Source organism: Danio rerio, chromosome 20 (genome assembly GCF_052040795.2).
Source record: "Danio rerio strain M-AB ecotype USA chromosome 20, GRCz13ab, whole genome shotgun sequence".
Lineage (NCBI taxonomy): Eukaryota > Metazoa > Chordata > Actinopteri > Cypriniformes > Danionidae > Danio > Danio rerio.
The window spans coordinates 7,667,069-7,682,811 of NC_141040.1; the positions used below are offsets into that span (position 1 = coordinate 7,667,069).

Here is a 15,743-nt window from a genome sequence, read left to right on the forward strand (position 1 = left end):
CTTTTTGTAGAATTTGGCTGTTTTTTTTTATTTTTTTTACATTATTTGGCATAGTCAGCACAAATGACATGATTTGCATACTATCTGTGCATTATGGAATATTGTAACTTCATAATGATTATGTACCTCCAGGTTATAGAGCACTCTGAAGGTGGACATGCCCGGGGCAGAGGAGCGAAACAGAGACTCCAGGATAGATGCTGCGCTCTGCTGGTGCTGCTGTTTGCTGGACAGAGACGGTGACTTTGAGGCCTGAGAACCCGATCCCAGTGTAAACAGAGTTTTCTGATGAGATACACACACACACACACACACACACACACACACACACACACACACACACACACACGCAGACAGACAGACAGACAGACAGACAGACAGACAGACAGACAGACACACACACACACACACACACACACACACACACACACACACACACACACACACACAAGCACAAGCACACACACACACACAAGCACACAGACGCAGACAGACACACACAGACACACACAGACACAGTTATTTATGGTCTGCTAGAGGGCACTGAATCCTGCTGAAAACAAAAACATTTTGACATGACTGCATACTCTGCATAACTGATGTCGAAATGCTGAGCCATCCAGTTCTTGATCAAGTATGACTACCAATCAGACCTACTCATTATTTAACTATTACAATTCACAGCATATGAGAAATTTTGCTATCTAAACTTGAGCTGACACTTTATCCAAGTTAAGGAGAGGTGTTGATGTACCTGGTGACTCCAGACGCTGGACTCTTTTGGCACAAAGTTATCGAGGGCGTCCTGCACCTCTGGGTCAGTCGGGATGAGCAGCAACAACTTCCTCACACGAAGAGTTATTCTGGACAAGAACAAGATGGACACGCAGTTGTTTAAAGCAGGGGTGGATGATAAAGCATCTAGCATTTGTGAAATATTTTGGTACATTGGTCGAGTGTTTGTACTTCAGACTATTTTTTATTACATTTCAAATCATAAAATTATTGATTTTATTACATTTTCTAAAACATGATGTTCCTTGTTATTTTGAACTATGATTAAATGATTTCCCACACAGAGATGCAAATCCAGCGTCCAGGTCGTGAATGAGTGGATTCTTTCCATTAAATAATTCACTTCACAAATCACACTAAACCCTTCATTTGTATACGTACTCTGATCATGAGTGAACAACTTACTGATTCAAATGATCCAGTCATAATGAGTCTCCAGTTAACCAATCACTGATTTAAATTATCTTAAAAGAGTGAGTCTTCAGTAAACGATTCACTGATTCAAATGGTCCAGTCAGAAAGAGACTCCAGTTAATGATTCACTAATTCGTATTTTGCATTCAGAACAAGTCTGAAGCTAACAACTCAATGACTCAAATGATCCATTTAGATCCATATCCATCTTCAATAAACAACTCACACATTCAAATTATTTAGTCATAATGAGTCTCTAGTTAACAATTGACTGAATCAAATAATCAGGTCAGTGACACTGCTTTCCATTCAGAAGGTCTCATCCCTATGCCACAATTCCTTTAAAGGGTTCACTGTCTTTTGTGCACTAGTTTGACACACAAAACATCAAAATGATCCACTCAGTAAGTATCCAAAAAACATCCTACTGATTCAAATGATCCATTCAGAGTGAGTCTCCAATAAACAGCTTACTGATTCAAATGATCCATTCAGAGTGAGCATTCAGTGAACAATGTGCTGATTCAAATAATTAATTGAGAGTGAGCATTCAGTGAACAACTCGCTGATTCAAATGATCCATTCCAAGTGAGCATTCAGCGATCAACTCGCTAATTCAAATGATCAATTCAGAGTGAGTATCCAATGAACAACTTACTGATTCAAATGATCCACTCATAGTGAGCCTCCTATAAACAGCTCACTGATTTAAATGATCCACTCAGTGAGTATCCAATAAACAGCTTACTGATTCAAACGATCTATTCAGAGTGAGTCTCCAATAAACAACTCACTGATTCAAATGATCCATTCAGAGCGAGTATGCAGTTAAATAAGTAATAGCTCAACTTTGAGTGTGTTGAGGGTTGTTTACCTGGGTTCCTCCAAGTTGGCAAGCTGATACAGCATCTCGAAGACGTTACACACCAGCGCCATTACCACACCAGGAAGAGATTTCTCCTGCAAATCACAAAACAATCAGAGGTCCTTTTTTGCTCAATAGAGTCTGTTTGATTTAGTATGGAGTCAGCTGAGCGAGTGTACCTGTTCGAGAGCATATGCGGAGTTGAAGACGCCGCTGCTGCTGGAGCTGGCAGAGGCTGAGCTGTCTGCTGAACTGCCTGACGGCGTGCCTGTTCCTGAGCTCTTCACCGTCAGACTCTGCTCATCAGAGAAACCCAGCTGATTTAGCAGCTTCTGGTCACGGTTCATCGTCAGCTGTAAAACACATTCAACAAGACCACACTTAGCATAGGAACATTATACATGCAATTGAGGTGATCTACATTATTTTTGACATAAGAACAGATTTCATCTTTATTTCTATAGCTTTTATAATTTACATTGTGTCAAAGCAGCTTAACATGAACGTTCTAGTAAACTTAAACTGCTTCAGTGCAGTTTTCACAGTTAAATCATATTTAATTATTACTAATTAAAATTTAAATAATGGCAACGCAGTAGGGTAGTAAGTAGTGCTGTCGCCTCACAGCAAGAAAGTCGCTGGTTCGAATCTCGGCTCGGCTCAGTTGGTGTTTCTGTGTGGAGTTTGCATGTTCTCCCAGTGTTTGCATGGGTTTCCTTCGTGTGCTCCGGTTTCCCCCACAAGTCCAAAGCATAGACTGTAAAATATATGGACGTAGTATCTGTGACGTCACCCATAGGTTTCTAAAGAGCGCAAAAGAAGCCACAAGTAGGCGCGGCCAACCGTCGCCATTTTGTTTGCGCGTCATCACACCCACGGCGGGATACCAAACAAGGGCAAAGAGGCGGAGAGTGAGCGGAGCTACAGACACCTGCTGACAGTTTGCTTGGACCTGGTTCAGACACACTTTACTTTGGGAAAACGCTTAATACTTTATCACCTGTGACTCGTTTGTATTCTGACCACTTGTGCTTGGTTGTATACAATATCAATAAAGTGTTTAGACTTTTAAAAACACTGCTGTAATACATTGAGCCACTAAACATTGTTCTTATGACGTTTTTCAACAGGAGGAAAACGCCAATTACATCCAAACACTTCAGACATAGTCTGTGTTAGTTAATGTAAGACTATTGATGAAATCCAGCATAACACTGTATGACAACACTTCAGATGACTGTTCTAGAGCCTACAGCTAATCAATCCGTCAGATTCTGGAGTGCATTACAGCTCTAAATATAAATAAAAACGATAAATGATCTTAAATAAAACGAATACATGTACAGAGATGGTATATAAGTATATAACTTTACTCACATGGGAAACGGAGGACACGTGAATGGTTTGTGAGCACAATAACGTGCACTCAGCATGACATTCCATCAAATAAGTGTAGGAAACAAGTCCAAAAGGCAGTTGACTGTGTCAAGCCACATAAAACAACACAGAAATACGATAAATACGCCGAGTTCAGTGGCTAAAATGCAGGATTCAGCTGAGGTGACGTGACGGCGACCAACGAGACCTAGCTGTCACTCAAGTGGCCACGCCCTTAATTATGCAAACTTAATATAACTTAATATAAAGGAAACGGATGAGTCATAAAAAATTCACCCCCCTCACAGTTGTCATGAAGGGTAATATTACCTGTATTAACCAAAATCTTTTTTTGTACCAGGCTGTAAACACATTTTTTTCTGCTGTAAAGTTGGCCATTCTAACAGTGGGCTCAATTAAAATGTGCTCTGTTTTGGAGCCAGGAGCGGCCACGACTAGCGGAATTTCGGATGAATTGCAGTTTTAGTTACTTCCGTATTGGCTTCCTGAGAGAGAGCGGGAGGTTTCCGCTTGGTCCAAAGACATGTGCTATAGGTGAACTGGGTAAGCTAAATCGTCTGTAGTGTATGTATGTGAATGAGTGTGTATGGATGTATCCCAGAGATGGGTTGCAGCTGGAAGGGCATCCGCTGTGTAAAACATATGCTGAATAAGTTGGTGGTTCATTCCTTTTTGGCGACCCCAGATTAATAAAGGGACTAAGCCGACAAGAAAATGAATGAATGAATGACATATGAAATATACAAGTCTACTTCATATTTCCAACATACCCTAGAAGTGGTTAAAAGTGAACATAATACAGGTGTGAACAAGTCAAAAATATTTTGTCATAAAAAAACAGCAACAACAACGAAAAAACTAAACACAGATCTTAATAGCAGGTGTAAACAAGGACAATGAAAACAGCAGCCTCAAACTCTCACAGTGCTTTGCTCACCACTCACACATGACTGTGTCGGATCACAGTTAGTGTTTGACTCACCATGCTGTCATTGGCGAATATCTGCACATTGTCCACCGGACAGCTGAGCTGATCTGCAATCTTCCACCTGATGCTGCCTATAGTCTCATTACTGTGGGCCTGAGACACACACACAAACACACACATTTAGATACATCATTCAAATGAGGCAAAGCAAACCATACTGGCATGTATTTTCATGCTACTAGTAAAAAATTTTTAGATTTCTTTTAAAGTATTTATTTATGTATTATTCATTTGTGTTTTAATGTCATATCAGCAGCATTGGATATATTTATGGCAAAATGTAGTAAATATTAGTAAATATAGGGAATATATAGTAAATACCAGTAAATATTCAATAATTTTATGACAACAATAATAATCATAACTGTTTCTTAGTTCCTCATTGTACAAAAAATACAAATAACAACAACACTGATAAAAAGTCAATTTGATCAATGATTAATAACAGCAACAAGAAGACACCAGAAGACATCTTTAAATATTTCCCTTAAAATATTTGCTGAATAAAAACATTTTCTATTATCCAAAATTAAATTAGTTAATCTGCCAGTGCTCTTTGGGCAAGGGATTCAAAAAGTTAAACAATGAAGTCCAAGGCACTTGAAAAGTAAGTGAAAAAAAAAAGCCTTTATTTACATGGCTATTCTATAAAACAGCACCTTCGCGTTCAATTGAGTCATGTGACTGTAGTCTTCAAACGCACTCCAGACACACCTGAATGAATGCAAGTGTTGCCGAAGTGCGATAGTGCTGTTTTTCATGCATTCATTCATTCATTCATTCATTCATTTTCGGCTTAGTCTCTTTATTAATCTAGGGTCGCCACAGCGAAATGAACAGCCAACTCATCCAGCATGTTTTTCACAGTGGATGCCCTTCTAGCTACAACCCAACTCTGGGAAACATCCATACACACTCATTCACACACACACTCGTACACTATGGACAATTTAGCTTACCCAATTCACCTGTACCACATGTCTTTGGACTGTGGGGGAAACTGGAGTACATGGAGGAAAACCCACGCGAACGTAGGGAGAACATGCAAACTCCACACAGAAACGGCAACTGACCCAGCCGAGGCTTGAACCAGCGACCTTCTTGCTGTGAAGTGACAGCACTACCTACAGCGCCACTGCGTCGGCAAAAGCTGTGTTAATAAAGGCTTTTTAATTCTTTCACTAAAGGGCGTTACACGTCGCATACGCCGTGACAGGACGCGCACATGACAGTTGAAAGTATTGCACACTAGATGCGCACATTCGCAGGCTATTTAAAATGAAACTACTCAGATGGCCCTATGTAGCGCGGCAGAAATATGTGTCCTAAGTCGTGGCTGGCCACCGCACACAGCCGCCAACTTGCAGCGATGATGTGTGTATCCTGATAGAAACCTACGTTTAGAATTCTGAAATGCATGTCGCTGCATGAAGCTACGCAGCGTCACTGAGCGGCGCTTCTGGTGTGTGACCCCTTTTACATTTTGAGTGCCTTGGACTTATGATTTCATTCTTTAATATCATTTAAAAATATAAATTTTATAAAAATATGTTTTGTGGTCAAAATATTCTTATAGAGGTCACAAATAGGTTTGTCTTCCCCTTTTATGCATGTGTAAGCCTTGAGTGGCCAATTACGTTACCATAATTATGTACCAACAATTGGTACGACCTGATTCTTTCCAGCTTTTATTCATTAGCTACTACTGCTTATTCTTGAGATACTAGGGTTTATTTATTAGTTACAAGACCTTTTTAAAACACATTAGTACTTAAAGGTGCAGGGGGTGATTGTCTTCAGAAGCAAGACAATCACAACAACTATTCTGTTGTTGTGCTGGTTGAAAGTCTTTTCACAGTCCAATAGTAATGATTAAAGTAAATGATCTAAATGTGTTTATATGTATTTTTATATTCTGGGTAAGGCATAAAATAAAAAATGTACATCCAATTAAATATTGTTGGGCCGACATCTCTCATAATTCCGATAAGTAGCTCAAACGGTCTGTCAACAAATGCAGATTTGGGCTTTTGCGCATCTCTTTGTGCATCAAACCCTGAATCAATATTGGAGTTACTTTAGCACGCTGGAGGAAGGACGACACCATGACTGCAGTATTCCTGTTAGACAGGTAATGTTCTGTTTAAAACTATATTAGTCACACAGAGCTGATGCAGATGTTGCTACAAATGGGTTAACATTATATGAACAGATATGTTGTTCATCCACTGAAACCTCCTGGTGAAAGATTGATGTGACTGTTTTCAGTTTCATAAGGTCCTTTTATAGCATCAATAATGTAGATTTATATTTAGTTTAACAACAAAACATCAGTGAATACCGCTATTCTACCCAGCCGAAAAAGTGAGGCAGTTGCTTTTATGTTCACATTAGGTCATTTCTGAACAATGACAGCCTGTGACGCGCTCCTTATATTGTTTACCATGCTGCTCTGAATATTTGCTCTGAAATAGCATATAAGTGTGGCTTGGTATTAAGTGAAATTCTTGCACGCCGCTGGGCTAACCACTACATAGACATCTAAACTGGCGAATGACATAAACTAGCGGGTTGTCTGCTGTCGTGTTGTGGTGGGCGCAATTTCAGGAGGAGTGGCTTGGAAGCAGGGTCCCTACCCTGCCGTCTAAAGCTAATATGCTAACCGATTAGCATTTTGGCAGATCACCTACAGCACCTTAAACCATTACATACTAACCTCACTGAGTTGGCACAAAAAATTACAAGGAACTGTGTACAGCATAAAGTGGAAAAGCCCCCAAAAGTGAACTGTACCATATCGTACCGTACCATGCAGTGTTAATTTTGACAGTAAATTTGGATTTAGTTTTAGTCGTAAGTTTATTGCACACTGAATCCGAAAAGTTTGTCCATAATTTTCGCATGTTGCGAATGAATCTGGTTTAAGGTTTTTTCGCATCCAAAAAAGCGTTTAGAGAGGTATTTTGACAGTTAAAAGCCACCATACAAGCAAAAGGCAAAATACAGTTAGTATAGTTATAGTACTGGGTCTCTATGCAGTGTTGGATGCACAAAACATGTAGCCTATTCCTCTTCATTTTTCCATTTTGAAGAAGACAGAGAGGAGAAAATCTTCTTGAATAGACTCCGAAATGGTTTTTGTTTTTTTCTGAAGGGATTCATTAATACGCATCGGACAAATTTTCAGAAATGAATATGAACATTTTGTGATCATATTTTAGTCTTTGGAATCAATTTACTTGACTTAATTTCATAAGATTAATTCTTTCGTAAATTTCATAAGATCATTTTGTCAACAAAATTAACATTGCTACCACGCAGTGGAATAAGCATCTTTTAATAGCTAGAATCTAAAGATTTTAGTATTTAATAAATAAGTATCTAATGAAGTATGTAATGAATAGAATCTGGTACCTAATGAACATATACTAGCATTTAATAATTGAATACTAGCAACTAATAGGCATGGGACGATAACCGTTTAAAAGGTATACAGCGGTTTGGAAAAGTCAAGATTTCATAACCATCAAAATTTTCTGCCATACCGTTCCTAAGAATGAGTACGACTTTTATTTACATTTTTTGTTTTGTTTTTCAGGACAGCAGTATCTCCAGCAGAGAAGATCTCCAAAGATGCCATTTTAAATTGTAAAGAAATCTCTGTTTTTGAAACAAATGAAGACAGCAGAGGTCAATAATTTATTAGAATTATTTAGCCTGACTTGTTTACTGTTACAAAATACTTTAAATGTTTCCCAAATTAAAATATATTATGTCAAAGGGGAAAAGGATTTTGTTTTTTACCCAGACATTTTTAAAGAACATATTTTAGAGCAGTAATCTCAATACTGTAATACCGTGAAACCATGAAATTTATATTCAAGGTTAGCATAACGTCAAAATCTTATGCCGGCCCATGCCTAACAAAAATGAACAATTGATTAAAGAATAAGGACCAGCAGCTTGTGAATATATACCAGTACTTAAATAGAAAAGAAAACTTATCAGAAAAGCACTTTTAGCATAAAAGTGCTATTAGCATGAACATAAATACTAGTATGAATAAATCTTAAAATGGCTTGCCATGATCAGTTGTGTCCACAGAATGAATTATCACCCAACATACCTTTGTATTTATAAACATCACATTAAGCCAAACATCCACCTGCCATCTATCAGTGTTCTTCTGCTCTCCAAATAGGGTGACTGTTGGTTCTTCATTTATTAAAGTCTGCTTACCGTCTGTCATATGTGTGTGCATTTGTATTGTGAGAGTAAATTCATGAAATGCGTGTATGTGTTTGTGTGTATGGGTGTTTCTATTTGTGTGTGTGACTTTACCTCCAGGGTGAATGTGTCTTTGGTAGATTCGTAAGTGATGTGAAGTGTAACAGGATGGCCGTGGAAAGACGCTCCATGAGGTAGAATAGTTCGAGGAACCGAATACAGGTCCTGAAACAGACACAGTGGTTCATTAGAAGATTTCAGCTGAAGATATTTATTAAGATATATTATTCACCAACATTTATTTAAAGATACAGTACAAAAGTTTCAAACGTTTAATATTTCAGTGTCAGGCTTTTTTTATTTTTTATTAAATCATTTCATTACGATTCTGCAACTCACAAAAGAAGCAGTAACATTTAAACAAATCATATCATATAAAATTCATCAAACTTTGAAAATAGAAAGTTAAATCATACTTTGTATTAGGTAGCCTTAACTAATATGTGCTTCCATTTAAATTAATCATTTGTTACAATGTACTTATTGAGTAAATACATGTTTTTACACGGTATTTGTGTTTGATCTAATACCTGCATGTAATCACATTGTAATACATTTCTGTAATTGCATAAGTAAATGTAATTGCTGTAATTCTTTATAATTAAACAGTATTTCTATTCCTCTTACCTCAACCTACCCTTAAAACTCCCCATACCCTCAAACATATCCCACCTTAAGCCTGGTTTATACTCAATGTGTCCGCTAGTTCGCTTGAGTGTGCGTGGCGAATGTGACGTCAACGCAGTGTTTGCAGAGGTTCGCTATGGGTGCACAAATGACATGATTTCGACTGGCGGAGTGCACAAGATTTTTTGAGACTCGACAGTTTGCGCCGTGCTGCATTTTATTTGAGCTAAATAATGAATTGCTTTGAAGAGATTTTGTCTGAAACAGGCATGATTGTACAGACATCTTTTTGATCAGTCCCTACGTGATCATAGGGATAATCAGATGACCAATAGTTCTTGGCTTGAAATTGCAACAGCCGTGGGAACGTTTTTGTAAAAGTTAAAAAAAAAAACTTGAGGGATAAGTTGTTAAAGCCAAAACAGATTATTTAATTACAGAAATGTTTTTCCCCATTCAATTTGAATTTAGATTAATTTAATAGTTACAAAACTATAATGAAGGAACAAATGATTTATTTGATAACTAAAAAATAATATTTGAACCTGTCGGTTTACAACATACTGATGGGCTGTTTTTCTAGGCTTTATTGGTGATTATGGTTTATTCTTTCTATAATAAAAAATATATATTTGTAGAGCAACCCATGTTCTATTGTCATTAATATTTTAATAAACTATACAAGGTAGAACTATTAAAGATATAAACAAAAGCAAGTGATGCATCACAGTTTGAATTTAAAAAAATCTTGAATGGTATTAAAAACCTAAAGAATCATTCAAATAATTAAAAAATAAAAACAATTAGTTTAAAAATCTTGAACGATATTAATGATATGACGTAGTTCCAAATACTTCCTACGTCTATGGTTATCCGTATGATTTTATGGTGGGCTTCTTTTGACCGCCCCCTGTCATTTTAAAGAACCTCACCCGTTTCCTTAGGTGTGTGCGCAGTCAGCGGAGGTGTGAACGTATAAATCAGGTTTTATTAGCACCAAAAGTGTTCTGCATTACATTATGAACACAGTAAGTATAGTATATTGTATTTATATTTTGATGCAAGTACATAGCAGTAAAGGTCCTTAATATGAAGTGAGACTGAAAGACTGCAAAGAATTTTACAATTATTTTAAATTTAGGCAATTAAAGAGTTTAGTTGGAAAAACCTTTAAATAACGTTTGATATTTCCTTCTAAAATTAGAATTTTTCTCCAACTTCTGTGTGTAGGTTCAGTATTTTTTACTTTTATAGTGACAAACAAGTTCTTTCATTGCCTTTAAAGTGAAACAACAGAAACAGAAACATAGGAGACTGAGAAAAATGCTCATTTTAGGACATTTCACACGTAATTTTGAGGTTTTTCATGTGAACTCTTCAAAAAGAAAATGGGTCACACTTTATTTTGATGGTCTGTTTGTTGAATTAAAGTTTTATTGCATCTGCATGCCAACTAATTCTCATTAGATTATAAGTAGACTGTTAGGTTGGGGTTAGGGTTATGGTTAGTGTAAGTTGACATGTACTTGCAAAATTTCTTATCATCAGTTTAATGTCTGTTTAGCAGCAGTATCAACAGATATTAAGCAGACAGTCTACTAACAGTCAAATGGACCATCAAAATAAAGTGTTACCAAGAAAAACCAAACCAACTTGCAAGCTTAATAACAAGCTAAGGTAAATGTGAAATTAAATGACATGCTGTGATAGAGCTCCAGCATTTCTTAAACTGCAATTCCAAATCCATTTTCCACAAATAAGCATAATAGTGAATGAGGTAATGAATGCCAGCAATGAGCTTCTGAGCTTCGTTTTAAATAATTTACTCAATTTCACAGATTAGACAAAAGCATGACAGTCTAAAAGCATTTTCAGCCCCAAATGTCTGTCAATAACCACCCAATCGGTGAATACTAGACTGAACTGCAGTCAAAATGTCTGAATGCATGCAGGAATGAGCACAGTATCAGATCACTTCCGCTCTGTCCTGGGACGATTATGCCTGAATGTGCTAAATGACGTGACTCAATGGCAGATTTCAGTGCTGAAGTGAACAGCTGGAGCAATGGCGAAATGATCAGACTTCATCAATCTACAGCTGCGAGTCTGACAACTGCATAACGCATTACCAAAATTAATCAGCAAAGTCTGTTGTCCAGTGACACTACAGCAATCTTTTATAGTTTGCTGCTTTCTTTGCTGAGACAGACTGTCGATTGTTGAATAATAAAGCAGGACTTGTAGGAGGTTCAGTGCTTGAGCAAATTTGGGGTTGTATTTTTGAGTGTGTAAAGTTAGAGTGTGTATGAATGAGTAGATCAGCTCTTACCTCTATTGTGATGACGTAGCGCTCTGCTAATAACAGGAGCCTCTCTATGATCACCAGTTTACTGGACCTGAGGAAACAGACAGCTTTGAATTTCAAAGGGGTATATTTTCATGCCAATCCAATTATATGAAATTATATTAAAATCAGTTAGGTCTAGCATGTTGTATAAGACTATGTTCGATTAAAACATTGACTAAATAGTAGGGGAAGAAAACAAAACAAAGCACATGAATTTCCTTGTTAACACATGTTAAATGCTCCTGATTATTCTACTGCTGGCTACTATCAGGCCAACATTGTAAAAGAAATATTGTTTAAATATTCTTTCATTTATTTAATGTCCTTTTAATTTATATTGTGTAAAACGAATTGGTTCGTTTGTTTGCTGGTTTGCCTTTTTAGTTTTCATGGTGTTCAATAAAAAAAAACACACATTTTAAAAATGCAAACCCAAGACAAGACAACAAAGCAAACCAAAACAAAACAACTAATAAAATAAACACAAAATACAAAACTTTAATAAACAAAACAAAATGTTTTATATGTTAAATTCAACAAAACAACACACACAAAAAAAACAAAGTTAAAGAAATTAAAAACAAATAAAAACAAAACAATCAAACTGTAGCTGACTGTAATCAGTCAGCTTGTATTTGGTTTATGTTTGTTGTTTTACATAATTTATTTTTAAATGTGTATCAGTGTGTTTATTTTATGAATTTCCTTGTTAACACGTGTTAAATGCTTCTGATTATTCTACTGCTGCTTATCAGGGCAACACTTTAAAGAGAATATTGTTTGTATATTCTTTCGTTTATTGATGCTCTTTTGATTTATGTTGTGTGAAACTGATTGGTTTGTTTGTTAGTTTGCCTTTTTAGTTTTCATGGTGTTCAATTAATAAACACGCATGGACATCAGTATTTGGAAAGCGTGGACTGTTTTAAAACCGGCGGGTAGTTAAGCAAACAAACAAACAAACAAACAAACAAACAAACAAACACGCACACACGCATGCACACACGCACACAAAAATCAGAAACACACTTTAAAAATGTAAAACCAAAACAAGGCAAAAAAGCAAATCAAAACAACATAAATAATAAAATATACACAAAATACTAATCTTTAATAAACAAAACATAATGTTGTATGTGTCAAGTTCAACCACACAAAGCAAAAAACAAAGTATAAGAAAACTAAACAAATGAAAGCAAAACATAAATAGATAAATAAAAACAAACTAATCAATAAAAAAAATATCTAAAAGGGTTTTTATAATTTTATACAGCAAGAATAAATACTCCTTTAACTGATTCACTCAAACTGATTTAACTTTATAATTACTACAACTGTACATGGATAAATCCTTACCACTTTGCTGCTATTCTGCTTTACATTTTCCTAAAAACAACAAGAAAACTAAGTACATCATCCTAACCTGGATGGAGACTGCACTGACGTTGCGACTGTTGGCATAGCAGTGGCTGTCAACATCTTGGTGGCCCGGGTTACAGCATGTGTGAGGGTCGGCCCACCCAGCGCAGAGCTAGCAGCCTGTGTGCAACACATAGACGAGTTTCACCATCACAAGAAAAGAATGAAAGAGGAAAAAAATAGAACTACTCCAAATGACCGATAATTTCCTCCCCTTGAATGGAGAGGAGCCAATGGTAGTTCAGATACATTTGCGCATTTTTAGGTTTCAGCATCATAGAAAAACATTGGAAGGTTTTAAAATTCTTGGTTATTATGATACAAAAATGTAAAATGTTGCACCTGTGGTTCTTTTAAAGTCTACTCCATGCATCCTGAAAGGATGAGCGATGGAATTTATTTTATTCCAATTCGTACGCCCAAACAAGACAATTTAAAATCCTGAAGATCAACACGTTCTGAGGTAAAATGAAGCTTTTAACTCTGCTAAAGTCACCTAAGGATATGTAAACACAATCAATATGTATTATCAAAGCCTCGAACTTGTAGCGTTGTCATAACACTGGAATGTCTAACTTCAATATGAAAATACGATATGATACCTTGAAAAATTTGAAACTCAATACTGCCATTTTCCATTTTTAACAACACTACAACAAGGCTATTATAGTTAACAAAAACTAACAAAAAAACGTAAATAGAACTGAAAAAACATTTAACTGAAATAAAAATATAAAGTATATTTGAAAACAAAAAGTCAAAACCAAATAAAAACTTATATAAAAAATCCAAAACTATAATAACCTTACACTACAACATAGGGTGAGAGAGATACCACTAACACTAGCTAGCTTTTTTTTTTTTAATCTGTGCAATGGTTGAAATGTTTCATCTGTGAACAAAGTGAAAGAAGAGTAAATGATGACAGAATTGTCTTTTTTGGGAGAACTGTCCCTTTAATAACCGATTGAAATATTCAGCCTCATCAAGATCCCCAACAGGGAAAAGATACAGTATATAATTGATAATTACATTATTTAATATATACCCTGTACTGTCACTTCTGTTCAATTTAAAGCATCTTTGCTGAATAAAAGTATGCATGTCTTTAAAAACTGGATCGCTACAATAAACAATGTAATACTTTCAACTGACCCCTATTATCTGTGATCAATATCAGTGAATTCTGTTTCTAGAACTCAATGATCGGCTCCAAAAAACCCAGATCAAAGGGTAAATAACAGTGTGATTTCACACGACAACACTCACCTCTAATCTCTTATAGCAGTCGGCAATGAACTTCTTATGTAGAGACACTGAATCCTGCAAAAACACAGAAAAAAGAGAAATGAATGAGAAACTGTCACAGAAATGAGGAAAAATTAGCGCCAACCAAATTAGCCAAATTACTGCCAACCTTCTTCATTTTGGGGTTGAGGTTTATGTAGCTGTAGGTAATGATGAGCTGTATGGCTTCATTAGCAATGTCTTCATCCGGAGACTCCATCGCGATTCTCCAAATAAAGTCCATCCCGGCCAGATCCAAACGCTCCACGCACTGAGAGAAAAACAAACAACAAATCAATTTCAACCAGTTTTACTTAGGGCTGTGAGATAAAGCAATTATTTGAAAGTAATCTTCCCTCAGTAATTCAATGTACTGATATGCTTTGAAGTGAAACTAAATTGTGCTGCTTGTTTGTAGCACGCTGACTGTTTATCTGTTAGCGCCAATACTTTCCAACAGCAAATTTCTCTGTGATTTAGATAAAAGGCAGATAAAACAGCACTGATGGTTAAAACGCCACTAAGAAACAAAAGCAACACTGTGCCAGGATTCATGAAGCACCCAGTCAGACGGATATTAATGAATTTACTATATATTCACTATAGTATCAGCATCTGCACCATAGTTTTGTGGTTGGATTGTATTATTTTATTAATGCAGATATATACACTGCATCCGGAAAGTATTAATAGTTTTACATTTTCCACATTTGTTTACATTTAAATTTACATTTAGTCATTTAGCAGACGCTTTTATCCAAAGCGACTTACAAACGAGGACAAGGAAGCAATTTACACAACTATAAGAGCAACAATGAATAAGTGCTATAGGCAAGTTTCAGGTCTGTAAAGTCTAAGAAGGAAAGTATTAGTAATTTATTTATTTATTTATTTTTTTTTTGGGTACAGTTACTGTGATATCCAGAGAGGCAATTGCAGATTAGGAAGTGAAGTGGACACTAAATAGTTGAGTTTTTAGTCGTTTCTTGAAAATAGCGAGTGACTCTGCCATTCTGATGCAGTTAGGGAGTTCATTCCACCAACTGGGCAGATTGAGTGTGAGCGTTCGCGAAAGTGATTTCTTCCCTCTTTGGGATGGAACCACGAGGCGACGTTCATTCACAGAACGCAAGTTTCTGGAGGGCACATAGATCTGCAGAAGTGACAGCAGATAAGAAGGAGCAAGGCCAGAAGTCGCTTTGTAGGCAAACATCAGAGCTTTGAATTTGATGCGAGCAGCAACTGGCAGCCAGTGCAAACGGACTAGCAGCGGAGTGACATGTGCTCGTTTAGGTTGATTGAAGACCACTCATGCT

At 36.5% G+C, this 15,743-nt stretch overlaps 1 protein-coding gene across 5 annotated transcripts in view; it reads right to left on the bottom strand.

Moving 5' to 3' along the window:
• Positions 1 to 15,743, bottom strand: part of usp24 (ubiquitin specific peptidase 24) — a 150,281-nt gene that overhangs the window by 51,777 nt on the left and 82,761 nt on the right. For all 5 annotated transcript variants that reach the window (XR_015518055.1, XM_087297922.1, XM_087297921.1 and 2 more), the window contains 10 exons: positions 14,558 to 14,698; positions 14,410 to 14,463; positions 13,145 to 13,260; positions 11,704 to 11,770; positions 8,802 to 8,912; positions 4,455 to 4,553; positions 2,254 to 2,427; positions 2,084 to 2,169; positions 755 to 863; positions 127 to 285 (listed from right to left, as the gene is read on the bottom strand). Coding sequence is in view for 4 of the 5 variants with exons in the window: in XM_087297922.1 (XP_087154048.1) it covers positions 127 to 285; positions 755 to 863; positions 2,084 to 2,169; positions 2,254 to 2,427; positions 4,455 to 4,553; positions 8,802 to 8,912; positions 11,704 to 11,770; positions 13,145 to 13,260; positions 14,410 to 14,463; positions 14,558 to 14,698 (1,116 nt within the window). In the remaining variant the exon portion in view is untranslated. The remainder of the gene's footprint in view (positions 1 to 126; positions 286 to 754; positions 864 to 2,083; positions 2,170 to 2,253; positions 2,428 to 4,454; positions 4,554 to 8,801; positions 8,913 to 11,703; positions 11,771 to 13,144; positions 13,261 to 14,409; positions 14,464 to 14,557; positions 14,699 to 15,743) is intronic.